We start from the raw sequence: 27,248 nt of genomic DNA on the forward strand, positions 1-27,248 counted from the left end.
GTTCTCCTGAAAAGAAAACTGAACACTCTCCAACTCAAAAAAATATCACTGCAAATCCTACCAAAAACGGAAGCACAAGTCCAATATGCAAAGATCAGCGGGCTGTAAAGAAAACCTCAGAGAATCCAGCAGTCCGGGGTCCAGTGCAGAAGGGGAATGATGATTCTGAGAGCGACTTTGAATCAGACCCCCCTTCTCCTAAGAGCAGTGAAGAAGAACAAGAGGACGAGGACGCTCAGGGAGAACACGGGGACTTTAATGATGAGGACACCGAGCCGGAGAACTTGGGTCACAGGCCTCTGCTCATGGACTCTGAAGATGAGGAAGAGGAAGACAAACACAGCTCTGACTCAGAGTATGAACAGGCTAAAGCCAAGTGTGGAGACCTGAGCTCCCTGCACAGAGACAAACCTGCTGGTGGGCGGAGCCCAGCCCGTGACCCCCCACTCCTCTCCCCTGCCCATTCTCCAGCTGATGCCCCGACTCCCGGTCAGGAGTTCGATGTGTTTGGTGCTGTTCCCTTCTTTGCAGTGCCGCAGCACAGAGGGAATGGGAAGAACCTCTCCAGGCCGACATTTCCGGAGCAGGAGGACTTTGATGTGTTCACAAAGGCACCCTTCAACAAGAAGGTCCAGGACTGGCCCGCGGTGGGCTCCGACACCCGCCCCCTGCCTGCGCGGCCCAGGAGTGTAGATATCTTTGGCTCCACCCCCTTTCAGCCGTTTTCCACATCCGCGGCGAGCAGAAGTGAAAGCAGGGAGGATGTTTTCGGGCTCGTCCCCTTTGAAGAAATAACTGGGAGCCAGCAACAAAAAGTCAAACAGCGCAGCCTGCAGAAACTGTCTTCTCGCCAGAGACGCACAAAGCAGGACATGTCCAAAAGCAATGGGAAGCGCCACCATGGCACACCCACCAGCGCAAAGAAGACGCTGAAGCCCCCCTACCGCACCCCTGAGAGGGCTCGCAGACACAAAAAGGTGGGCCGCCGAGACTCACAAAGCAGCAGTGAGTTCTTAACCATTTCAGACTCCAAGGAGAACATCAGCGTTGCCCTGACCGACGGCAAAGACAGGGGCAGTGTCCTGCAACCCGAGGAGAGCCTGCTGGACCCCTTTGGTGCCAAGCCCTTCCACCCGCCAGAGCTGTCGTGGCACCAGCCCCATCAGGGCCTAAGTGACATCCGTGTTGATCACAGTGCCATCCTGCCCGGGAGGCCCAGGCAGAATTCAGTGCATGGGTCATTCCATAGTGCAGACGCGTTGAGAATGGATGACTTCGGTGCCGTGCCCTTCACAGAACTCGTGGTGCAAAGCCTGGCTCCACATGAGTCCCAACAGCCCCAGCCAGTGGAATTGGACCCATTTGGTGCTGCTCCATTCCCCTCTAAACAGTAGATGCTCCAGGTGGACTCGGCAATAACTCCTGTGTCAAAAAAGTATGAAGAGTTTTATGAATCTGGAAATTTGATTTGTATAGTTGTTTATATAGTTCATTCTTACAGGTTAGTCAGAATCGGCGATTTTCAAGTAAACCAAATGCAAGTTTCTGTACAGGGTATGCAGTGATGCCCGCTTCAAGCAGGAGGCCTAAATGGAAGGGTCCGAGGTGCAGCTGTGGGGCTTCCTGGGAAAAGCAGGTGTGTCGCCACTGAGAGACAGGAAAGCTTATCAAGTGCACACCCCAGGTCCAGCACTGGAAGCCAGGCTGAGGGTTTGCCCCCAGGAGGAAACAGCCTGGAGTGTGCTCTTCAGTCAGACACTTCTCTGTAACGCAGGACCAGAGGGACTGACTACCGTGCCTAAAACTCCTGCATTTTTCAAAACAAGTGCCATTAATAATGGACTCTGTAATGATAACTATATGAAATAATGTATATATTAACTCGCTTTAGCCCTTCTACAGTATATACATCCAAACATGTATATGATAATATATATGTAGTTTTTATTCTGTCAAAAGTAAATTTTTAAAATATGGAATGCTTAATAGAAGCCTAGAACAAAAATGTAAAGAAGTATCTGGCATTTGAAAAATGTAAAATAATGATACGTCAAAAAGAAAGCAACATTTGGTACTTTAGAATTAGGTTGTTTTTGCCAAAATCTTTACCATTATGTCCCTGATGAAGCTTATTGATAGAAAGTGGGAGGACAGGTTCTATAGAAGTTTAATTTCAGGAAAAGGCTAGCTGAAATTTTAAATTTGTAAGGTGTTTACCATGTAAAATCATGTTGGATTTACTAATGTACTTTATCACATCACCGCCCTTATCCAACACTCCTCCCCCAGGCTTGGGGGTGGGGCAGTTTGACTTCAGTGCTCCCACAGAGACAAGCCTTAAGGGACGCAGGCCTCCTGCTGCCAGCCCCTCTGCACCCACTGCCAGACCTGCAGTGGATGTCAGAATTAGATCCTGGGACTGGGGACCTCAATTCTGCTAGCTGATTGCATCATTAGTGAAAAAAACCAAGCTACCAAATTGCCTTTTAAAGAACACCACCAGTCATAATTAGAAACTTGAAATTTTGTAGTAGTCGTGTTTAATGGTAGCAGTTATAATCAGTTAATGTGAACACACTATGTGCTTCTTGTGTCTCTGTCTTCAGTTACAACTGCCTTTGCCAGACTAGCATTAGAAGTTTCTAGATTAATAGTTATTTACAAAAAGGGGTGGGAACTTTATCACTGGTGCCCTCCTTGCTTGCTATATTTTAAGTTAACTGTCTTTGCCCCCAATTAGTGGATTTAATGAGTAATCCTATAAAAACCTCTTATATTTTAGTGCCCTGATAGGATAAATTATTTGCCTACTTTCACGGTTTGGAACTTGGAAAGAAGCAGAATATATAACTGAGCCACGGTCATTCTTATTGCTCTCTTCTGTGAGCTCAGGTGAAAAGTGGGCGGAGAAACAGCCCAGCATTACATCACCACCTAGACCTGCTCTGCACCACTTCCTGCCCTTGTGCCAAAGGCAGAGGCTGTGTTTGCACCTTTTTCTAGTTCTCAGGTTAATTAATACTGCTAATGCAAATAGTAGTAGATCCTTTAAACTACAAAACAGATTCAGTGATGCTCTCTTTTCAAAGCGGTAAACTCATCAACTGCACAGAAGAGCTCATCTAGAAGGTAGTCAGTGAACTGATGTGGTCTCCTAAGATGTGAATATGAAATCATAATTTTACTTGCCTTTCAATGCACTGAATAATTTGAAGTGATTCACTGACACTTTGGCTTATGCTGGATAAATTCTTAGGAAACAACTCTGCCACAGCTTAAAATGTTTACATTGTCTCCTATAGCCCAGCCAGGTGACATTCCTCTTTTGAGATCAGCTCATTGGACAGATGGAGCATTTCTCTGGAGGTCCAGTAGGGCAGTTCCTGTGTGTTGATGTTAGAGGCATTTTCTTCAGTCTCCGTACAGCGGAACCTTAGGTACTTAATTCCCTTATGAGAATTAAGCTGCCAAGCACAGGACCTAGCACACAGCACTCACTGAAAGACTGGTTGTTATGGGATGGCCCCGTTCTGGTTTAAGGAATGTCATTTGGGTGTGCACTGTGCTTCTAAGTATGCAAAGTAGTCCTAAACCTGTTAAACTTGAACATCAAAGGGAAGTCACGTTAGAGACCTCAAGGATCCAAGGCCAAAGCTGTTTCTTAGAAGCTTTACTAGCTTGTTAACTCTGGATCGTCTTTTAAAGAGTAAACCATTTGCTTAGCTTCCATAACTTCAGTAAAGCATTACTATGACAAAGATCATCATCTATGGCATTGAAGAATGCATCTGCCAAGACACTGAAGTTGCTTGGTGTATAGTTGGCGAAAAGGTCTACTGTAAGCTGGGAGAAAATGTAACTGACTAGGGTATTAAGAACTGAGTGTCGCGGCCCCCCCCCCCCCCGCCCCCCATGTGTGTACTTGGGCATGGATAGGAAGTCACTTGGATCTCAGCTCTGCGCACCCTGCGGCTGTTTAACGGGCTGACTGCTGCTGTCATCGTGCTGGTGGAGCCCACTCTCCTGTGCTGGTGTGGCGGGGCAGCCACTCCGCTGGGTCATCTAGGTTTGAACGTGTATTGCTGTCACTCCGTAGGGGAGTCTGGGTATGTCTGTTTAGTATATGTAGAATATGCAGTGAACTTGGTCGGCTTTTCTTTGTCTTTTTTTAGCAAAACTAGTCATCAATTTAGGTCCAGTTAACTGAGTTGACAGTCTACTGTGAGAGATGACGTGTCTACTGTGACAATAGCGAATGACTGTTGGAAAACTTTTGTACTCAAGTGTGTTTTCTACTAAGATAAAAAAGACACACGTGCGTGCACATCACAGCTCTCTATTAGGGAATTAATGTGAATTTAAAAATGGCAATCATGTCTGTTTTTTTTTTTTAAAGAGCATCCACTCCTAGAGAGGGTTTACAAAAGCCACTAAAAGGAAGAAGTAGATGGAAATACAGAGAGGGTTGGGTCTGTTTTAGGGTTTTTGTTTTTGTTTTTTTTTAATTTTAAAATTCCCAGTGCTACTTTCAGAAGAGAACTGATTTTATTACTATGTGCTTTTTGTGACTGAAAAGTCGTCCCATAGAAGGAGTAGTAGCCACTTGGTTTTTCCTTTTGTGGTGCTGGGAACCGAACCCAGGGCCTGGCACATGCTAGACAAGCGTTCTAGCGCTGAGCTCCATCCCCAGCCTGGAAGCTCCTTTTAATTGCTGGCAAACAGCTTAAAGTGCACTTTCTTTGATTACACTTCCAGTTTTGTTAAACTTGAATTTTCTGAAGCCTTTTGTGTGCCACTAAGCAAATACCTTTAATCTTTAAAAAAAAAAACCTGGATTTATATCTTTAGTTATGTTTCTAATTGTTATAAAACATACTTGCTAAAGTAACTTAAGCCCTCAAGTGTAGTTGGGAAACTTATGAAATAGAATTCAGTTGCTTCCCCATACCCAGTTAAGCACTAATTTTATTACCTTATTGCCTTTACATTGCTTAGTCTCGAATTCTGTTCACTATTTTGTTTGAGATTTAAAGTTATTTTCTTACTGTATTTATCATACCTACTGTTTTAATAATCTGCCTTCTTTAAATGCAATAAATCCCAAGTGGATTGCTTATTCTTTATAATCAATGCCTTTGGAGTTTTTTTTCTAATTTGTCTCATTAAAAGTTTCATTATAAAATTCTACTTAGTTCTTTCATTCTCACCATAGAGTCTGTCTCCATTATGCACTCTGCTCTCAAGAGTTCATGGTTCAGGATTTAAAAAACTGCACTTGGCCTCATTCCTCTGCAACATTTCCTAGCAGGACTCCTTCACCAACAGTGACTGGAAGGTCAGAACACCAGGTCTTAGAGTGCCTTCTGAATTAACTTGTCTGGCATCGTTTTTCATTTGTAACTTGTTTTTTCAACTGTAAAAGGCTGTTAGCATTAACAATATTTGACTAAGTATTTTAGCTCCTGACTCTGTCAGAAAAGAGGCGTTGGCATCTCCATGAGATGGCCTGTGTATTAGATTGATGACAGAGTTGTAGTGTTATCTGAGAATGCAATATTCCACAGTCTGCAGTCTGGATTGGTGCCTTGTGACAGTTTCTCAGTCTTGAATAAGGTTCATTTGATTTGGTATGAGTGGACTTGTTTTGAAGTAGTAACCAGTGCAAAGCAGTCACTGTTTAGATTTGGTTATAGTTAATCTCTCTAAAGAGGAACAGATAGTGCTATCTGAGCTATTTATTTTGAATAATTCCTGTTTAGGAAAGGGCAATCAAGCATCACGTGTGGCACCGTTAATTCTCATATTCACAGCACGACCTTTGAAAACTGTTGCATGTTAAGAAAGCACATAGGGCTGGCACAGCTGGGATTACCTGCACGCCAGGCAGCAGTCTGATGCCACAGTAGTAGAACAGGATGAGGGCCTTGGTGGCCTTTCACATAAGCTGGGCAAGGGTACAGAAGTTCACTCTCCTCAAGGGGGCCCTACTGTTATTTCTCTCCTTTCAGAAAAAAGTTTTCAAGGGTAAGTTTCAGTTCCAGATCATTCATCACAGCACAGACATACAGTAAAGTCTCGGGACCTGAGTGCTAGAGTATCTACATTTCTCTTCAGTGTAGATGTTGCGGTGACAGTGCATACAGAAGACCCTCCTGCCCCTTCCCTCACGGCCAAGCTGCTTCACACTTCGAGTGTGGACTTAGAAGAAATGATGCTTTTTGGGTGGGTGTGGAACTCCTCAGAAACTGGCAGGAATCCAGAAGTGCAGGCCTCTAATACAGGCAGGGGATATCTCTAGGACGTACTTGACAAGTGGAGAATTGTACAGGTCTAGGCTCTGCAAGCACAATCTTTAAACTGGATCCTCTGTCCAGTGGGATCATAAGCTGTGACAGTCCCTGGCTCATCATTTGACCCTAAAATGTGATTTAGATCTGTAACGCATCACAAAGAATGACAAGCAGCCCACGTTTAGTAAACCCCATTTATTTACATATGCACACTTTGCCATGCAGCTACCAAACTGCACCTAGTATAAGCCAAAGAGATGAGCAGTGCCTTGCTGTTTGAAAATGGCTTTATAGAGAAAAAGGACTGTTTATTGAGTTAACTGAATCTCAATAATTTATAATTTAAAACAGCCAGAGATAGTTTAAAAATGTACTTTTAAAGTCTTAGCTTTTGTAGTCTGTATATAGGTAAAAGACAGACTGACTTTTTAAAAAAATACTGTAGCTGGAAATACAATTTTCAACCTATTTTAATAAACTGATAAAAATAAATATACATTATTACAAAGCTCAGATTTGTAAGCAGTTGTCAAATATTCTTTAATGTGATAATTAAACTTTTTATCAGTAGTGTTATGCACACAGTAGATGGTCAATAAATGCTGACATACATAAGTGTTTATAGTTGACAACAATCCAGTCAGTCATTCCTTTATAATAAATACATTATAAAGATAAAAGACGAGGACAATAATTATAATATCAAACATTTTCAGAGAATACAGAATAACTGTCCCTACAGAATCAGAACTATTCAAAGAAAAGTTATTTAAAAACAAAGTATGCTCTTTTTATGTGTTACACATACAGCAATTATTACAGAATTCATGTACAAAAAGAAACCAGGCATTTCAAGAAAGTAAAACTTAGAGGGCTGGGCATGGTGGCACACCATTGGAGACAGAGGCAGGTGGATCGCTATGAGTACAAGGCCATTCTAGTCTACATAGCAAGTTCCAGACCCACCTAGGCTGAAACTTCTTTTGAGAAGAGTTCAGAATAAAAATGGCTCCACACCTAAAGTTCCTGGACTTTCCTCATTTTTTACTTAAAAACTACTCAGTATATTTATTCTGGCCAAAATGATAAAATGTGTATTCAAGAGCAACATAAGCCAATAATGGATTTTTTTGAGAAATACATTCAACTTTTGTTATGTCCAGATCATCTAAAGTTGAGCATGAATTGAATTTGTGTCCTAAGATACAACAGCCACTTTCAAAGTAGCATTCCCTCATCACTATGGTTATGAAATGGTGGCCTTCACTGAACCCACTGGGAAAAAAATTCTGATGTACTAGCAAGGGAAATTTTAAATTCCCAAACCACTACACTACAAAGAAACACCCTGCAGAGGCATACACTGAGCATATCAATTTTCCTAATACTGGATGTAGAAAGTGCATTTAGGGAATAAACATCAATGTAAAGAAAAATTTTATGATATATTAGTTAGTTTCATTTTCCTGAAAATATGCCAGTATTTAAAACAGCTTGTGAACTTACTAAGAAACTTAGGTCATACCTTATATTTCAGTGGACAACGGAAGTTTTTATGAATACTATGAATGATTTAATTTATGCATTTAGAAAGACCGAGGAATAAAAATGATGCTATCTGACAGGGCAGTGGGATCTACAATTAACAAGACTAATGCTTCAGCTCTGAAGTGCACATGGTGTTTATATACATGTTTAAGTTGTCAATGAAATGTTAGTACAAGTATAAGCAGGCCTGGAGCAGCAGTGAATAATCTCACTATCAAATGAGACATCTGCATGACTTCTAAGGCTTACGGTTCATTCACGGTCAAGACAGGGCCACTCAGATCTCATGGCCTTCAAAGTAGCACCCATAGAGTTTTGAACTCATCATCATGAAACTTAGGACTAGAGTTAGAGATGAAAGTTCTTTGGGAAAGCTGGAATCAAAATTCACTGTCAGGAATCTGATATTTAATATGGAATTAAATAATATTTGGAATAAAATTAGGTAGCTGATAATTTGGCTATCAGACCATATGTTGCTCTGTCATGTCCCTAGTTACCAACCTAATATATTTTTTAAAATAGCAATGCATGTTTCTTTTCTCAATACCTTTCTCAAAGGAGGAATTAAAATTTTTTTTTATTAGCAAACTTAGAAAAAAAAATAGAATGTTCCTAAGGAGAAGAGAAACTGGCTAAGGGAAATGATTCAGGGGCCAGTTTCTCATAAGCTGTACAGGAGGAAGGGTGTGATTATTCAGCAGTACACTGAGCTTGGAGTAGCACAGGCTATAGCAACCTTTGCCTTGAAGAGGCAAATTTGGTCATTTAATGAAAATGTCTCCTATTAAAGTAAGCATACAGGATGCCTCCATTTATTACAGACAGGGGCTGTTCCTAAGAAAATGAAGCTGGTCTTATGTAGAATGCACCCCATTTTTAGAGTCGTCTCACACCTACATCCACGTCTCAACATGTCTAACTTTCACCGTCTGCACAAACATCAAATCATAGTTGCAAGGGTCAAACGCAGTTCTTACTACAGATCCAAGTGTATTTCCCCATTTTGATAAACCATTATGACTCATTAAACAAGAAGAAAAGGGGAAAAAATAAATGGGAACCTTAAAAATAATGGGGTCTAAACCCCCCACGGCATATTGCTCAATGACTGGATTCACCAGGTGGCCATACCTGAACTTACAGGTGCGGAACATAGTCAGGGCAAGGCTTGCTATGTCTGTACTGCATGACATACACTGTGGACTGGTGCCACCAGTATAACATCACTACTGCAAGGATGTGCCAGATCTGGTGGCTTGATCCGAGGTAGTTTAGCTGTCCTGGAAGAGAGAGTAGAAAGAAAGGCTGACACTATTATTTCAGTATTTAGAGATAAATACACTTCTACTTCTGGCTACAGATTGACTACAGATTAATTCAGATTCAAATCTTTTTCAAGAGGGTGAACTCATATTTAAGGTTTTATTCCTTAAGTATGCAAGTGAATTTCAGAAATGCTGTTCCCAACTGTTTCTAGGAGAGATCAGGTGTGTTTGGCTGGTATGGCCTTAGACCCCAACTTTATTTTTAAAATGTAACTTGGGAGGGTCAATGAAACAGCTTAGAGTGTAAAGGCACCTGCCACCAAGCCTGATGGACCTACTATCCCTCAGATCCACAGGACACAGAAAGAGGGAACCCGACTGCCGCATGCACATTGTGGCATGCAACCCACCCCACAAGAGTGCACACATGCAAGCACACACGCACAATAAATGTGAAAAAAAAAATAACGTAATGTTTATTTTCATGAATTTGATCCTTTTTTCCCATGTCTCAACATATTTGGTAGAATGGGGGAAAAGTTTCCTATGGAAGGCAAGAGACAGTGGTGATCAGGGCATGATTGAGGCATGAATCTGCCGGAGCAGATGCACTGTATGGCTCGATGTGACCCTGGTAGGAGCACTTCTGCACAGGTGGGAAGGACTAATTAATCGTTAATACAGGGAGCTTTCTGATGTTTCCCGGTCACAACAACCAGAGCCAGGACAACTACCAGCTGCCCCTTAATGTCCTGCCTGCGATGGCGGTGTTGTGTAAATACCCCTAAGCTCACTTTTTCTTAGCAAGAAGCTTAATGGCATTTAAAGTGTGAGTCAGCAGGATTCCTCCTGGGCGGGCTCTCAGTCTTTCGCTTGACTCCAACTGAAAGCCTACCAATTCATTAAAAAAAAACAAACAAACCAACGAAATATAAAAATTGCTGTCTTGTAATACATAGTCCACTGATGAGCATGCAGACCTATGGATCCACTGTGATACATGTTTGTTTTGTTTTTGTTTTTGAAGATGCAGTCTCACTATGGAGCCCTAGCTGGCCTAGGACTATGTAGATCAAGGTAGGCCTGAACTCACAGAGCTGCCTGCCTCTGCCTCCCTAGTGCTACAATTAGAGGCGTATACTTTAACTAGAGCTGTTTTTAGTTTTAAATTTCTTACCCGCTATTCACAGTCTACACTGCCCATATTCCTCTCATCCGTGGGGAGAAGGTACATACTTAACATTAGAGACTCCCTTTCCTACGACTTCAGCTTGTCCAGTGCCATCCTCCACTCTGATGTTCCTGCACTCCGCCAGCCATACAGCTACAGGGACACATTTCATGCTGAGCTCACCCTGGAGAAAAGCTATGTAACACATGAACCTTTGCAAGCGTTAGAAAAGACAATTCCTTTTTTTTTTTTTGGTTTTTTTGAGACAGGGTTTCTCTGTGTAGTTCTGGCTGTCCCAGAACTCGCTTTGTAGACCAGGCTGGCCTCGAACTCACAGAGATCTGCCTGCCTCTGCCTCCCGAGTGCAGGGATTAAAGGCATGCGCCACCACCGCCCGGCTAGAAAAGACAATTCTTAAAAGCTGGTTTGAAAATAGTAAGGCTAAAGCCACATGGCCGTTCTTACATAGTACAGAGTAATTGTACTTGTGTGCAATAAAGAAATAGAATTCTATATGAATGTAATTATTTTTAATTTATTTTGCAGTGCTCAGGGTTAAACTCTGAGCCTTGTGCATTCTAGGCAAGTGCTCTCCCACTGAGCTAAAATGATACAGAAACATACCCAAATTGTGCATTTTCAGTGTGGGGTTATGTGTTGGTTATGTTCTCATGTCCTGATGGCCACACACCCAGGTTCTCACTGCATTCCATTTGTTCTGGAAACAGTGACGAAAAGACAATGCTCGCAGGCTCGTCCTCTAGGCTGTCTCCTCTCCAGAGCATGTGAAGAAGGGTCCCAAGCCATCTCTAATTCATCATGGAGGTGATTCTTCCTCTTAGGGAACACGTGAACACAGCCCCACTCCCTGCAACAAATGTCAGCCCTCCACATGTGGGCAAGTCAGGACTCAGCATGCCCACAGTGCAATGGACATGCCTGGTCTTGGAAAACTACCTTTATGCCCATGCATCTCCCCTGACTAAGCACCACGGAAGTGATTTTTAAACCCAGGAGGGAGGGACGGATTTGCAGCCTAGATTGAAACCGCGTCTTGATTCAGTTTTCCAAACGTAAGTCACTGTTGTAAGTTCTCTAAGTGTTACTCTTGAGTCAGCTTACCTGGACTTCATGCTTTCCTTTATTTAAACCTGATACTTCCATGATCAAGATCGCGCCGTCACTCACTGAGTGCTTACTGCCCGCCTGGGACTGTGCTGTTCCAGGGGTGCTGTCATCTAACCCTCATGGGAACCCCGGAAGAGAAGTACTCCAGCTTGTTTCAGATGTGGAAGCACAGCTTGGTGAGCATGGGCCACGACTAAGGGGCTCCTGTGGCTTTTAACTCAGGCAGTCTAACTGCAGAGTGCAGTGCAGGAGAACACGCTTTGGAGGAGTTTGCCCACCGTACCCAGTGTCTTCTAGGTGTTTTTCACCAGAGCTCCCCAATGTTGGACTGAAGAAGGGAGATCTTCCTCCTGCTGAGAGTGGCGCCTGGGTACCCTGGGGCAGTGAAGAGTGTTCACCCCAGCGGTGTGTGAGGAAGCGCAAAGCCAGACTGCTTGCCTTGAGCTGCTGTGCAGAATCTGTGTGAGGCACACAGGCCCCTCGTATCCCGAAGGATACATTCTAAGAGCCCTCATGGATGCCCAACACTGCAGAGTGCTCCATCCTCTACATACTACCTTTTCTATATGACTACCGACAATAATGTTTAACTACAAATCAGCTCTACGAAGAGATTAAAATATAACAACTATAACATATCGTGTGATAGAAGTTTTGACTGGTTTTCACTCTGGAGCGGTTTCTTTTAGACAACTGAAATTACAGATCGAGCCCTGACATACAGAAAAGTCGCTCTACACCTGTCTTCCTCTTACTGTTCCTGTGTCCTTGCTTCTTGCATTTCTTACTGTATGTATCTCTGCATATAAAAGTTACTCCCTAAGAACAAGGTGGTATGGATGGAGGAGCATGGGAGCTAATGCTAGTGCCCCATGTTAAAAGGAACAGGGGCCAGGAGTCACATGATCCTCAGTCACAAGCTCATAACTGTACAATAGTGTCAACCCCAGCCCCTGGGGGTTGACACTATTACTGTGAGGGTGGTGGGAAATGTCTCTAAAGCCCCTTGAAATTTAAAGTTATGTTTTCTTTCTTTCTTTGTTGTTTTGTAAGAGAGGATTTCTCTACATACCCCTGGCTGTCCTAGAAGTCACTATATAGACCAGGCTGGCCTTGAACTCACATAAATCTGCCTGCCTCTGCCTCCTGGGTGCTGGGACTAAAGGTGAAAAAGTTATAGATATTGCTTAGGAATAGAAGAATCATTCCATAATCAATACTGAGAAACAATCTAAATTTTGATTCTCAGAAGCATTTACTTCAAATGTGTTTTCAGAAGGAAGCTACAAAAGCGTGGTGAACAGGGACCTACCTGGAAAGTACCGTTCTGGAACTTTGGAAATGTAGAAGAGGAAAGCCAGAAGAGCAATCACATACATCACTATTACTCGGGGTGCGAAGTCCTGGAAAACAAAGAGTGTTGGCTTAGATTTTCCCGGGGCTACTGAGATCTCCTGGAGCTCAGAGGTAGGATTTAAAGACTGCCAAGTCTCAGTTACCCTGCTGATGGTCTCCTGTTCTCATCCCACAGGAAGAGGTCCACAGCAATGGAGCGCAGTGATGGCCTAAGAGGCCAGCTACTTATGGAGCTTGAGCTGGTGACAGTCGCGAGACTGCCCAGTTCCTCTACAAAGTGGCTACAGAGTGTCATGTGTGCGAGAGCCCAGTCAGGAGAGCTCAAAGACAGAACAGCTCCCTGCATCCCAGAGAAATGCCTGGGCATTGCTACATGAAGCACTCCATCTCACTGCTGGTGTGTGGGCCTACGGGTCTTCCCGACCCTAAAGCACATGTACTGTTCCGAACCCTGGTTACAAACCCACCGCATTTACCAACAGTTCATGTAAGAAGTGAAGACAGCTTCTCTCTTCCTTTTCAAGTATGTGAGATGACCTTGGCTTTCTCCAACTCTGTATTCATCAGTTTGAGGTTTCTAACCATTCTAGAACACACCTTCAACCATCTGCTAGGCTTAACCCACCCGGAAATCTCATCTTTAGGAGGGGCATCTCTTCCCAACTTAAAAAGTGAGAGCTTTTGAGTGCATTTCCTCAAAGAGTCCCCTTTGCTTCCTCACTGGAATCACAGGTGATCTCACTAGAATTCTATTTTCAGCACCCCTCTCTTTTTATGCCTGTTCTCTATTTAAGTCTTGTGAATATAGGAATATTCAAATTTTCCTAAAATCTATCAACTCTCAAGTTTTTGTTCTTTTTATCATTATAAGCTGACTGTAACTCACCACTTCTAAAATTAATCACTTCTGTATCAGCTACCAGTCATTCTTTTCTAACTGGAATTAAATTACAGATAGCAGCTTCTCATTCTACTGTCTTATTCTTGGGGACCCCCAATACCAGAGAAATGGTGTCTTCCTACATAGCAGGACAGCTGTGTCCCTCCTCACTCATACCGGCTCTGTTACCTTCCTGCTCTTATGAAGAGAGTCCGACTCTCCCATGGTGGACCACGCCACTCATCCCACTCGGTCACAATCCACCTTTCTTTTCACTGGTTTACCAGTGTTTCCTCTAGGCCACAGTGAAAGCTGGCCGGCCTCCTGACAGGCCTTCCTCTTCTAGTCAGCAGTTCTCCTGAAGTGGCAGCAGACTCCACTGAAGTCCAGACAAGCGGCGCTGTGACAATGGAGACTCACACCAGCTTTCCTGGCAGATTTACTTAAATATGTTCAAGCTCTCTCTAGCACACACTTGGAGCCCTTTATAAAAATTTCTACGAACACAGAAATCTGTGTTCCTCAGGAAGACAGAGCCCTACTGGAGTTCTTCCTCTCACATGTTGCCCGTCTCCACAGGGTCTGGATCAACAGAATCAACAGCTCTTCCTTTACGACTCAACCTACTATTCTGGGTGGGTTGAGCACCCTCCTCCAGTTCCAGCTACTGCCAAAGATTTATCACCCGTCTCCAACTCTATCCTCTACTTTTATTTATATCCCGTACATATCTCCGACTCAACATGTCCAACCATAACTTCTTCAATTCTTCATCCCTTACCCTCAAAAGAAACCAGCTGCTCCCACTTCTGTACCCCGTTGTCTATGATATCATCACTAGCGCAGCAGACAAAACTGCAAACTCAGAAGTCCTCCCCAGAAATGACGTGAGTACTTATATATTGAGATGGAAAAAGAATGATGTTATTTCATACAGTGACTCATCAGAAATGAGTAGAGACTAACTTACGGTTTTGAAGGTATGCTCATTTATATAGCTGCGAAAACTGTGTTTCAATGTGCAACTAAAAACATGCTCCCAAAGGATTCAGAGCTACCCACACGGCCTCACAACACCACTTTAAGGGAGAAATGAAAATGAAGGACAGAAAAATAAAGAAAAATACTGACCATGCTCAACCTACCTGTACAATAGGAGCACTGATTCCTCCATTGAGCCAAACCCAGTGAAGGGTAGGGATCACGCCATACCCCGAAACAGAACAAAAGATGATGGGGCGGAGCCGCTGCCACTGTTGTGTGAGGTAATTGGGGTGGATCTGTGCGAAGAACACTGCCAGGATCATTGCCAGCACGGTGATCAAGTACACTTGCCGCCAATACTGGAAGGAAAGGAGGACAGTCATCTGGGCTTCCACGGCAGACATCGCAGGGCTCTGCTTACTTGGCTTTAATGTCCAACAAGGTCCCCCATCCTTTTCTAAGGAATGTTCCATACGAATGCTAAGTTTTTGAACAGTTTCTTAGGATGACACCCAAAACTGAGAGTGAACCGGTAAAGGACCACACTTCTCCGTACAACAGCGCGTGCTGACCACCTGAGCTATGCAGGGCACAAGGCAAGTGCTGTAGGAACAAGGCTGCCTATGGCATGGCTCTCCAGTGGCTGCGTGCAGACTGAGGGAGGGCACCTTGTGAGCACGCTGGTGTAATGGCAACGCTGTGACTGAGTCACAGACAGAATGCTGAGGACCACGGAAGCAGAAGAGACAACATCTCAGCCTGGAAACACACACAGTGTGTGGGGAGAAGGCGCACAGAGGGTCAGGGAGGTCTGGAGAAAGGTGGCCGAAGGAGAGACTAAGACTGAGCTCTGCCACAGTGACGCACTGGGAGCTGCTGAAGAACAGGATGGACGCTGGGTGTGGTGGCAAGGACCTGGAACCCAGAGTGTGACAACTGAGGCAGAAGTTCAGATGACAGACAGACATCAGGAGAGTCTATTCAAACAGAGGGCAGGGCTGGGATGAAGCGTGTGCTTGTGTGTGTTTGTGTGTGTTTGTGTGTGTGCGTGTGTGTGTGTGTGTGTGTGTGTGTGTGTGTTGCCACAGTCCAGGGCGAAGCCTGCATCTGAGTGGACCCATACACAGGGAGGGGAGGCTTGGGCAGGGCACACTCTGTTCACAAAGAACTACAACTCTGAGCAGGCATGCTGCTCCTGGAGGAAAAGCATAGTTTGGGCTCTGAAAAAGAGGTAAGATAAGAAAAGGAAAATAAAACAGTACAACGGGAGAGCAAGGTTGATGGAACTTCTTTTTCACTGTTTTGAGACAGGGTTTTGCTGAGTAGCTCAGCCTGGCCTGGAAGTTGAGATCCCTTGCCTCCCCATCCTGAGTTACACAATTATATACGCATGCTGCTACATTCTCTGTGTGCTGTATCTGTGTACTTACAGTCATACTTTCCCCCAGAAAATTAACAAAATACTCTGGAACTGATAGTAGATATTAGAAATCTATTAGAAAGTGAAAGTGAAGTTTGTGCCCGAACAAGACTCTTCTCTTTGTAAGCAAAGCATGCGTTCATAGATTTAAATGGCTGCAGGAAAACCCAAATCCTATATAAAAGATAGAGTGTGAAAGTTCCAAACACTTACATTATTACAGTAAAATGCATAAAATACTCCCGAGACATAGCAGCCCAGTATTCCAATAGAAATCCCTGCATAATCCAATGCCATCCATCTTCGACAAGTCTTTTCTGATCGATGACAGGAGAAGAGATGATAGCCCACTGAGCAGAGCATACAGACCTACAAGAGGAAAGGCAGACTTTAAGAACAAAGTGAGACCAACAGAAATCAGAGGAACTCATAAATGCTCTTCTGCGATACGGTTAAGATGCCAGGCTTTCAAGTCAGGGACACTTTAGTTCGAGTTCTAGCTGTGTACCTCACCACAGGGCAAACTGCCACTAAACTTCATGGGTTCATCAGGAAAATGGGGACCACAATCACTAGAAACTTAAAAATCACAATTATTTTAAAATATAAGACTGTAAATAAACAGCAAAAAATTATACAATGAAAATGTTTTTTTAATACAAATCCTTTCATAATACCTCCTAAGGCTACTCTGATTTATGACTGAATTTATTTTCCTATCAGTCACTAAATTAACATAAATCCCTTAATAAAGATTGAAGGATACAGAATTGTATACTGCAAAAAATATATGCTCCTCTCATTCAATCTATTCCTTAGAGTAACTACTGATTGCTGTGGGATATCTTTCTGTATGCTGTGAATATGTGTGGCTCCCATTGGATAATAAATAAAGCCGTTTTGGCCTATGGCAAGAGAGCTTACAGTCTGGTGGGAAGTCCAGAGACACAGAGAGAAGAAGGGCGGAGTCAGGAGAGACGCCAGCCTCTGCCAAAGGAGCAACAAGATGCCAGCAGACCGGTAACACCACAGCCACGTGGCAACATACAGATTAATAGGAATGAGTTAATTTAAGATGAAAGAGCTACCCAGCAAAAAGCAGAAGCCATAGGCCATACAGTTTGTAATTAATATAAGCCTCTGAGTAATTTTTTTTTTTTTTTTTTTGGTTTTTCGAGACAGGGTTTCTCTGTGTAGCTTTGCGCCTTTCCTGGAACTCGCTTTGGAGACCAGGCTGGCCTCGAACTCACAGAGATCCGCCTGGCTCTGCCTCCCGAGTGCTGGGATTAAAGGCGTGCGCCACCACCGCCCGGCTCTGAGTAATTATTTTATAAACAGCTACAGGACCACAGATGGGAGAGACTGCTGAGCAAGGTAGGACCGGAGAAATTTGCAGCTACAACTGATAATATATTATATGTCCCTGTAACACGTATGTTCTAAGGACCTGTGATACATATGTCTATACATGATAAATACTTCAATCAAGTGGACTTATTATAATTCTAGTTATAATGTGCTTTCCTTTTCTTGATGTGAGACAAAGTCTCACTATGCAGCCCGCATTGGTCTGAAACTAAGTAAACCAGACTGGCCTGGAACTCAGAGGTCCCCCGCCTCTGTATCCCTGGTGCTGGGTTTAAAGGTATGTGCCGCCATACCTGGCTACAATTTAATTTTTTAACTTAAAGACTACAGTTTACTTCTAAGTAAATATGGCTTTATTATATCCATGAAAAATAAAATGTCTATGTTTTCCAAATTGACAGCAAAGATGTAGACAGCTGTTCTGAGGACGTGTAAGGCAGGGCAGAACTTCTCTGACCACTAAGTATCCGTTGTGTGTTATGCCACGGAAGGTGACAGAGAGGTGAAACTTCTACTCTCCAGGAGATTTTTGGAGAAGCACTGCTCTAACAAATTCTACAGAAGAAGTCAGTGTAGACAATAAACCACCAAGGGAAGCAGGCATTGGCCGTGTGGGAGCATGTGGTGTATCTGCAGGTATACCCGGCAGAAGGGAAAGAGCACCCCAGAAGGGCTGACACTTGAGCTGCATCTCAACGTTCAGCTAGCGCTCATCAGGGGCATTAACAAAGTCTGTACATTTTTCAGGGAAAGGGGTCCATAAAGACAAGTCATATAATGAAAAATATGAAACCAACGAAGAATGGAATGCGACTTTCTTTATGCCATAATTAAAGCGACAACCCAATGAGGTGTTTTAACTTTGGCATTAAAGCCAGTATATGAAACTTCTGAGGATATGAAGAACACCTTTACAGAGGTGTAGACAAGCTGAGAGGTTACAAACACAGCCATGGGGAACCTGAGTTTACCAAGTCAGTGACAATAGTGTGGTGGTATTGTGTTCCCCAAAATATTGTGCACCCTAATAAACTTATCTGGGGTCAGAGACAGAACAGCCACTAGATACAAAGGCTAGAAAATGGTGGCACTCACACCTTTAATCCTAGCATTCCAGAGGCAGAAATCCATCTGTTCAAGGATACAGTCAAGCATGGTGACTCACGCCTTTAATCCCAGGGAGTGGTGGCAGAAAGCAGAAAGGTATATAAGGCGTGAGAACCAGAAACTAGAAGCATTTGGCTGATTAAGCTTTCAGGCTTTGAGCAGCACAGTTCAGCTGAGATTCACTCGGATATGAGGACACAGAGGCTTCCAGTCTGAGGAAACAAGACCAGCTGAGAAGTTGGCCAGGTGAGGTTAGCTGTGGCTTGTTCTGTCTCTCTGATCTTCCAGTGTTCACGCCAATAACTGGCTCAGGTTTGATTTCATTAATAAGAACTTTTAAGATTCCTGCTACACAACAGGAGTGGAGAAAATGGGACTGTTATGAAGCAGGCCCAACTGACAGATGTATTCTGAGCAGCTGGCCGCTAAGACAGTAAAATGGAATCCAGTTATTTGTTCATTGAGCAAGCCTAACCAGCTTGCAGAGATCCAGTGTCCATGTTCATAACGACACACTTAACCACAGATTCAGTCCATCTGCTGTCACAAATCTTCACTGGCCTGTGGCTTATGACTCTCAAGCCACCACAGCGGGCTGGCCCAATACCATGTACCAGCTCGGCTGAGTTCTCTGGTTATCCCTGTGCTTACATGCCATAAACCTGGAGAGCACCACGGTGGAACTGCTCACTGAGAGACAAGGAGGATCTCACTGTCACAGAGAATGATGCACAGTAGCCAGGAGAGGCGATCTGAGCTCGGATGCACTCACTGGACAGGCAGAGAGGAGGATGTTAGGCAGCAGCGTGTGCACAATGTCTATGACCACCGCTATGTCCAGTGTGGCCACCTGTGGAAGTGGGGTGCCAAGTGACTTGAACTTCCTTCATAAACTCTGATCTGCTTGAATTTCGACATGAGTATATAGTAACTGATAGTAATTATAAAAATCGGTAATAAACGGTACCTCGTTGTGAAAAGGGGAGTCTGAGGGAGAAAAACTATGGTACCAAAAGGAAAAGAAAATTCATCAACAAAGCACCCCAAGTTCTGAAGGGAAAACCTGTATTCTGTGTGCTCTGTTTGAAGAGCTGTGTGCTCTTGGTAGGAGTCCCTTGAGAGATGGACATTTCTGGCAAACCTGGTATGTTTCAGATCTCATAGAAAGCACTCTATGGCATGTTGCACCATCAAGGTGGGAAGGTAATTACAGTGACATCCAACACCCACCAGTGCATTGATGGGTAACAGTATGCCATGGCAGCCTTGCTACTGCCTGCCTCTCCTTCCTCTTCTACTACCCCAGGGTTCCCATGGACAGACGAACACCTCTAAGTCCAGAAAGCGGAAGTTGTTTGTTCCTCCTGGGCCTATACACAGCATTTTTCCTGTTTCAATGTCCAGATTTACTTTTCTGCCCTCCCACATACATGACTCGAACTCACTGACATGCTTAGTCTATTCAGCCTTACATATTACTGCTGCAGTATCACTTCCAGTATTTCAGGGCCTAGAAGTATATAGGGGCACTAAGTAATACTCGTTAAACTAAAATTGAAATTACTAAAAAGAAGATTTGAGATGTTTCTAATATGTTTCCCTTTAGGACCAATGTTTTGAGCATAATGACAAGGTTCTAAAACACAAGCTGCAGTAGAAACATTTATGCAGTTAGTTTATAGATTTTCCTTTCCAGCTGGGCAGAACAGGTTCAAGTGCAAAGTGCTGGTCTGTGTCTGTCAGGAGGAAATGTGATACTAGCTTTTTCTTCTCATTTTCATTTTGCTCTGTCTTATTATTTTTTTAATTATCAAAATGTCAGTGTTCTTATGGCCCTTATTTACTTCATGCTTTAAAATGATCCGTTTGAACACTCTCATTTCCAATGGTGCCCTGCCTACACAATACGCTGCGGCAATCAGTCATGCTCAGAAGTTATGGGAGTAACTAACCACTATCTGACTGGATTTAAGGCCCACTCCATAATATGGAACCTGTGCCTGACACTGCCTGGGTGGCTAAGAACCAGGGACTAGATAGGCCATGGACCTAGGGGGGAAAATCAGATACTACTGTTCTGCTTAGGTAGCAATATAATTATTCCTAACAACATTCTGCTCTACCCATAGATGAGTGTTTTGCTCAGCCATCATCAGAGAAGCTTCCTCCTGAAGTCAATGGGAATAAATACAGAGACCCACAGCAGACAGTATGCGAGAGTGAGAGACCTTGGAACACCCGTTCTAAACGGGATGTCTCCATCAAATCTCTCTCCTCAGGGTTCAGGGAACCCTGCAGAAATAAGAGCCAGAGGGGATGGAAAACACCAAGGACTGTCTTTCAGACACAACAGGACTGATGCGCATATGAACTCAGAGACTCTGGAAGCATTTGTCCAGGGCCTGCACAGGCCTAAGCCAGATGGAGATCCAGCACTGAGAAGAGGAAGATATGATCCCCCATCCCTAACCCAGGAGCTATCTCCAAGTCACAACACTCACAATGGAAAAGTTAGTTTTCTCCAAAGGAGTCACACTGGGCACCCAAAAAAACACTGAAAGGCAGCCCCATGGCCAGCAGCAGATGCTGACACAAAATGAACTCAATGGTAACTTCTAGAGATTTTTTTTTTGTCTTACAATGCCTTGTTTGGGCATTTTGTACCTTACTGGTCTTTTGGTTATGTATTATGGTCTCCAGTGTGCACCGGAGTGTGTGTATATATATTATGGTTTCTGGTTTTGTGTTTGATGGGTTTTCCATGTGTGAGTGTGTGCGTGCACCTCTGCACATGGATGTGCTTCTCTTGCTTTTTTTCCCTCCCTGTTTGTTTTGTTCTGTTCTGTTTTGTTTATTTGATTGGTTTTTAAAGAGAGAGAAAGAAGGCATGAAGTTGGATGGGCAAGTGGGAAGGCTCTAGGAAGAGGTGAAAGAGGGCACAAGGTGATCAGAATATACTGTCTGAACAAAAACCCATTTTGTTGTTGTTTTTTGAGACAGGGTTTCTCTGTGTAGCCCTGGCTGTCCTAGAACTCACTCTGTAGACCAGGCTGGCCTTGAACTCACAGAGATCCACCTGCCTCTGCCTCCTGAGTGCTGGGGTTAAAGGCTTGCGCCACCACCGCCCAGCACAAAAGTCTATTTTCAATAAAAAATAAATAAGTGATCTGTTTGAAAATTAGTAATTATTAGCTTTAAAGGCATTTCTACAGATCCTAGGGAAAACGCAAGTGTAATGGAACTAATAAATACAAAAGTTATAGATGAATGCAAACAAAATAGAATGGAAACCAAGCAAGGGCAAAGGGACTAAGGAAATGACACTGAAGCTTTGGAACAGGAGCTCCGTGGCAGCGAGGTATGTCAGCGTGACAAAGGCAGGGCGGGGCAGCCAACACAAGGCACCCATATATTCTAAACAGGACATAGAAGGAGTCTTTCCAAACAGGTTTGCAGTGGATACTACAGCCAAACTCATATCGCAGTGTTCATCTTACAGCCAAGATGTCTACCAAGATAAAGAAGCAAGGCATGGTGATACATGCCTATAATCCTGGCATTTCATGAGGGAGGCTGAGGGAGGTTCAAATTCAATGCCAGCCTGGGCTACACAATGAGAGAGAGGGAGAGAGAGAGAGGGGGGGGGGGGGGGGTGGGGGGGGAGAGAGAGAGAGAGGGAGAGAGGACACGAACACAGTTCCCACCATCTTTGAAATGTAGTGGATTTCAAATATGGTATAATAATAACTTCTAGATACATGCGAGCAACAGCTTTTGTGGTGCTTATGCCATGCTGTCCCATGTACCCTCTGGGGGTTCTTCAAAGTGGTAGGTCCGAAGTCAAGTCACCTGCCCAAGCATGCCTGACCAAAGTTCCCTTCACCTTGGTGTCTGTGAGACGACTCACCTGGAAGCAGAAAAGACAAATGGAGCAAATGACAAAATCCTCTCTGGACGCACTCGCCGACGGCAGCACGGACGTCATGTCATATATTCCCAGGGTGAAGAAGAGGAAGAAGCCCAGCAAATGACTCCAGATGTTTACCGTCTCATTGGATAAAATAAACAAGCTACAAAGTAAACAAACACGCAGCTCAGAGTCTCATCGGCTCAGAGTGCCAGCATTCTAAGGTTGGGGGTTTGGGGGAGTGACTTGGCCTCAGCCCTCTCTGGGCCTTTCTAAGATCAGCTGTACTATTTGATATTTCGGTCATTGTCTCCCACTTGCACTGATTCTGGGCCCTCCAGCTTTTGGTGTTCAGCTCCCAGTGTTCTCACTATGTCTTTCTTCCTATTGCATCACTTTTCTAAGCAGAGCCCTTGCTCAGACTGCTCACTGTCTACAGAAATGAAGTGTGCAGACAGACACTGGATGTTAGCTAGAAAACCGTCAGGAGCAGCTACCAGAGATACTGCTCAGTGGAAGCTGAGGCATAAACGTAAACTACCTCTTAAGCACTCGTTAAACACACACACAAAGTTCAGTGCATCTAGGGGAAGCAAAACACACACAGATTAACCCACTGGAAAGGTCTTGAAGACAGGCAGGCATGCCAGAGGAATTTTGCTATGCAAGTTCTGAAACCTGTTTCTAGGTGGCATGAGTTCACTCCTTTTAGGAAGAAAGGTGACTTTGTGGGTAGGTACTGTTTGTCCTCTTAAGATGTCTTGGCAGCACAGGCTGGTAGAGGGTCTATTACCCTGACCAGGCATCAGTTTCTTCATCTATAAAGAAAAGGAGTTGCATTAGATGTTGCTGCTTGCTGCCAGCTCTATCTCAATTTTGGGAAACGGTTCTTCATTTTTACCACAAGGTGATACCATGACTGGAGATTTAAATACTCTTGCATGTCTCTAGTAAAATCAATTATTTTGTTAAACAAAAGCCTTGACTGTTAATGAATCAGATTTGGGGAGGGGTAAGATTTAATTATTCTTGTTTTGTGTCTGTGGGCGTTTCACCTGTATGTATGTCTGTGTACCCCCACGTGAGCCTGGTACCTACAGAGGCTAGATGTTATCAGATCCCCTGGAACTGGAGTTACAGAAGGTTGTGAGCTGCCATGTGGGTGCTGGAAATCAAAGGCAAGTCCTCTTGGAGGATGGCCAAAGCTCTCAAGCACTGCGCCATCTCCTCAAATTTGCAGCAGCCCCCATGGTTCTCACATCGTTAGTTTTATGAGGCATACACAGTGAAGTCTCAAATGATCAAGAATAAGGTATATCTTGTATCTGGAAACACAGACTTTATCTTGCTTATCATCAGACACAAAGACTATCTGTAACTGGGGGAGGAACTAAAAGAACATTCTAGACACATCTAATTACAGGACTGTTTTGGCAATCAACACTACCTTTTGCCTATTGCCTCAGAAGTTTTCATTTTATGAAACCCAGTATAACCTGATTAACTAAACACACTCTAACCACATCCCTTCCCAGGAACAGATTGCAGATAGAACGGATGGACACACAAAACCTCTCTTCATATGTACAATCTGTCTGGAGACTCTTGAAGGAAAGGAGAAAAGGCAAAGACCCAACCTGGATAAGATCAATATTGTAGGAAGAATATCCCCAGTAAAGGATAAACTATTATTGTCAAAAAAGCTAGGCACCCACAAATTCTGTTTATCTTCAAAACCAACAGATTAACTCTCGCTAAGAGTCGGGCTTGTTAACCTGTGTCTGTCTCAACAACTCAGTATCTCAAGTTTTATAGCCTCGAGATTTGGACTCAAGATGTTAGAATGCAGAGGACCACTGCTAGGCGAGCACAAAATGTTTACAGCAGTTTGCTGGTGGCCTGCCCTTCTCCATCTCCAGAGCAGGGCCTAGCTCTGATTTCTTAGGCAGTTATGAACACAGGGCACTGGGGAATGAAGAAGCTGTAATTACGACTCGAATTGTGACATCCACTTGGTCATCCATTCAAGTACCAATACTTCCAAGGTAGTACAAAAAGGAAACAGAATGGGAAAACACCACGTGGGGAAGACCAACAACCAGACGTGGTCGCTGCTTGGACGCTTCAACAACTTACATCTTGGAAGCAGCATGTGCCATTCCAGTGACCTGGAGTGCTGTTTTGGACTTACTGCTTGCATGATGACTTTAGTACTAACAGTGACTTCGGAAAGTGGACTACTCTGAAAACTAAAAGCAAGTTTTTTATTTCCCTTTTTTTAAAAAACAGGTTTTTGGGACTCTGGTTTTAAAGACCTAAAACAACAAATCCATTTTGTACAGAGGCTTTCAAGGTGTTCTGTTGGAGGCTGGTTGCCTCCTTTCAGCCTTCTTTGCCACAGGGCTTTTCTTTCCTACACAGCATTTCCCACAATGACTATTATGTAATAGTGTAATTATCTCTTTAGTGTCTACCTTAGTAGCTTCATGGGAACAAGGGCCATGCCTACCTTCGGCAGGATCTGGTTATAGTGCCTACCACCTAGTAGAGGTTCCATACGCATTTGCTAGATGCTTGAAGGAATCAAGGCTTCCCACATACATATGCATAGCAATGTGGACTTGTCTGCTATTATACGGGCATTCAGCTGGCCAACACGTCTGAATTCTCACAGTGCTGGTCTAGAAACAAAGCTCAGGTATACACAAAGCAAATAAGGTTCGGCCATTGTCAGTGGGGTAGACTGAGTACCAAATGGAATAAAGGATGTAAAAGCGCTTTGTAAACGGCAAAGGGTTACTGGGGACGGCAACGATGACCACTTAGTTAGTATCATGATTTCGTGGATCAAGGAACCCCCCGGAGAAGAGACAGGGCAACAGAAAGATGAAAGGGCCCAGAGGTGAGGCAATGATGCGCACAGAGAAAAGCGGAGAAAGGCGGGGAGACGAGACAAAAAGCGTGAGAGGAGAGGACACGCCGCGCAGAGCAGCCACTGTACCTTTTGATACACAGCCTGGAAGGCAGGTAGGCCCGGTAGCCGTCGGTGATGTAGGGGTTATCTTTGAGGGACACCGGGATCTGTTCGTAGGTGTACAGGCGGATGCCGCGGGGCACCAGGACCGGCCAGTACTGGTAGCTGCCCAGCTCGATGTAGTGCGCGCTCTTCAGCAGCTTCTGATGCATGATGCCCCGGCGCCGGCCCGGCCCCGCCTCCCCGGGGAGGGGGCTTCGCCGCTGGCGCCCCCGCCCCGGAGCCGCCGACGCTGGGCCAGGTGCTTCTGCCCGCCGCTGCCCAGACCGAGCCCCGCTACACACCACCGATGCCTCGGCTCTGGCCCACCGCCGGCGTCGCAGCCCGCGCTGACGTCAGCGCGCCGTGCAGCCCCGCCCCCACCACGCCCCTCCCCTATCGGGGCACTATCGCTCCGCCCCCCCGCTCTGTGGGCCCGCCCTTCGTTTTGCCTTAATCAGCAGGACCTGCCCATCGCCCCGCCCTCTTCCCCCCCCGGCTACGCCTCCCCTAGTTCCTCTTTCATCAGCCAGTCCTCCCTTAGCCCCGCCCACCTAGCTGTCCCGCCCCTTAAAGCGGCCCACCTTCCAGGCCAACCCCTACCCCCAACTTCTACCCGGCCCGTCCCAGCCCCGCTCTCCTATCGGGCCCGCCCCTACCCCCGCCTCCTTACCCGGTCCGCCCCTAGCCCCGCCTTCCTTCTAGGACTGCCCCCTAGAACCGCCCTCTTTCCAGGCCAGCCCCTAGCCCCGCCCTCCTACCGGGCCCGCCCCTAGCCCCGCCCTCCTTCCGGGACTGCCCCACCCCCAACTTCTACCCGGCCCGCCCCTAGCCCCGCCCTCCTACCGGGCCAGCCCCTAGCCCCGCCCTCATCCCCAGGCCTGCCCCTAACCCCACCTTCTACCCGGCCCGCCCCCTAGGCCCGCCCTCTTAGCTCCTAGTCCGCCCCTAGCTCCAACCTTCTTTGGCCAGCCCGTAATCCCGCCTTCTTATCCCGCTCTCCCCTGGAGCCCCCTCATCCTCACGCCCCTTCTTCAACCTTCTAGCCGTCCCGCCCCTAGCCCCAACCTACCTGGCCCGCCCCTTGCTTGGCCAGCTCTGCTTCCCTTAGCTGCAGGTAAAAAATTAGAAGTATGGGCGAATCCAAGTGGGTCTCCTTTTCTGTTTTTCATTAGAAGTAATATTTACTACATTTTGAATATCAAGAAGAGAGTAGCAGAAAGGAAAAATCAATTGAGGTAACTTACTGCTGCATGGTGTATTCCTGGAGAGATGCACACAGAAGGGGACCTCTGAGGTGTTCTTTCTTTCTTTCTGACAACTCGGCACATGGTTTTATTGTATATTAACTTCTTTAACAATTTAAGGTCTTATTTAGAACAAGATGTATCTCACAGCAATTCATATAAATATCTACCCATATACACAAACACTGGTACAGTGATAAACAGGAATTATTTTATAATGGCAAGGTTAAACTTGAAACTTGTCTTTAAAGTACTCTTGAAAGAGGTAAGAAATTTGGTCAGGTCCTCAGGGTCAGTCACTGAGTGAGAGTCACCTTTGGTAATTACCTTTGGGTTGAGGAGAAGACCATGATTTAAATACATATGTTAAAAGACCATAAATATTTTATTGGTGGGAAAGTTTATTGATGGGGGAAGAGACTCATTCTTGATATCACCAATCATGAAATCCAAAAAATTGGATTTTAGTCCAAACTAACTTTGATTTCTTTCTTTTGTAAAATAACCATGATACTTTTTTAAACTGAAAATAATTTTTTTCATACAATATATTCTGATCAC

The 27,248-nt window shown here is 44.6% G+C and overlaps 2 protein-coding genes across 6 annotated transcripts in view; one reads left to right on the forward strand and one right to left on the reverse strand.

The window, feature by feature from the left end:
• Bmp2k (BMP2 inducible kinase) overlaps window positions 1-1,421 on the forward strand; it is a 111,567-nt gene extending 110,146 nt beyond the window's left edge. For all 3 annotated transcript variants that reach the window (XM_052735419.1, XM_052735420.1, XM_052735421.1), the window contains one exon: window positions 1-1,421. In XM_052735419.1, coding sequence (XP_052591379.1) covers window positions 1-1,394 — 1,394 coding nt within the window. In that variant the 3' untranslated portion in view covers window positions 1,395-1,421.
• Paqr3 (progestin and adipoQ receptor family member 3) lies at window positions 1,311-25,785 on the reverse strand. 3 transcript variants are annotated; one of them, XM_052735424.1, is made up of 7 exons: window positions 25,429-25,785; window positions 22,428-22,590; window positions 16,259-16,414; window positions 14,787-14,984; window positions 12,718-12,808; window positions 8,973-9,121; window positions 1,311-1,422 (listed from the first exon to the last, which is right to left on the reverse strand). In XM_052735424.1, exons 1-6 carry the CDS (start codon window positions 25,611-25,613, stop codon window positions 8,979-8,981), a joined length of 936 nt encoding a protein of 311 aa, XP_052591384.1. In that variant the 5' UTR covers window positions 25,614-25,785; the 3' UTR covers window positions 1,311-1,422; window positions 8,973-8,978. The 3 variants fall into 3 exon arrangements, with proteins under 3 accessions (XP_052591384.1, XP_052591383.1, XP_052591385.1); XM_052735423.1 differs by lacking the exon at window positions 1,311-1,422 and having other exon boundaries at window positions 4,340-9,121; XM_052735425.1 differs by lacking the exons at window positions 1,311-1,422; window positions 25,429-25,785 and adding an exon at window positions 18,511-19,291 and having other exon boundaries at window positions 4,340-9,121; window positions 22,428-22,517.
• Between the last annotated feature and the right edge of the window lie 1,463 nt (window positions 25,786-27,248).

Source organism: Peromyscus californicus, unplaced genomic scaffold (genome assembly GCF_007827085.1).
Source record: "Peromyscus californicus insignis strain IS unplaced genomic scaffold, ASM782708v3 Scaffold_13__1_contigs__length_99412109, whole genome shotgun sequence".
Lineage (NCBI taxonomy): Eukaryota > Metazoa > Chordata > Mammalia > Rodentia > Cricetidae > Peromyscus > Peromyscus californicus.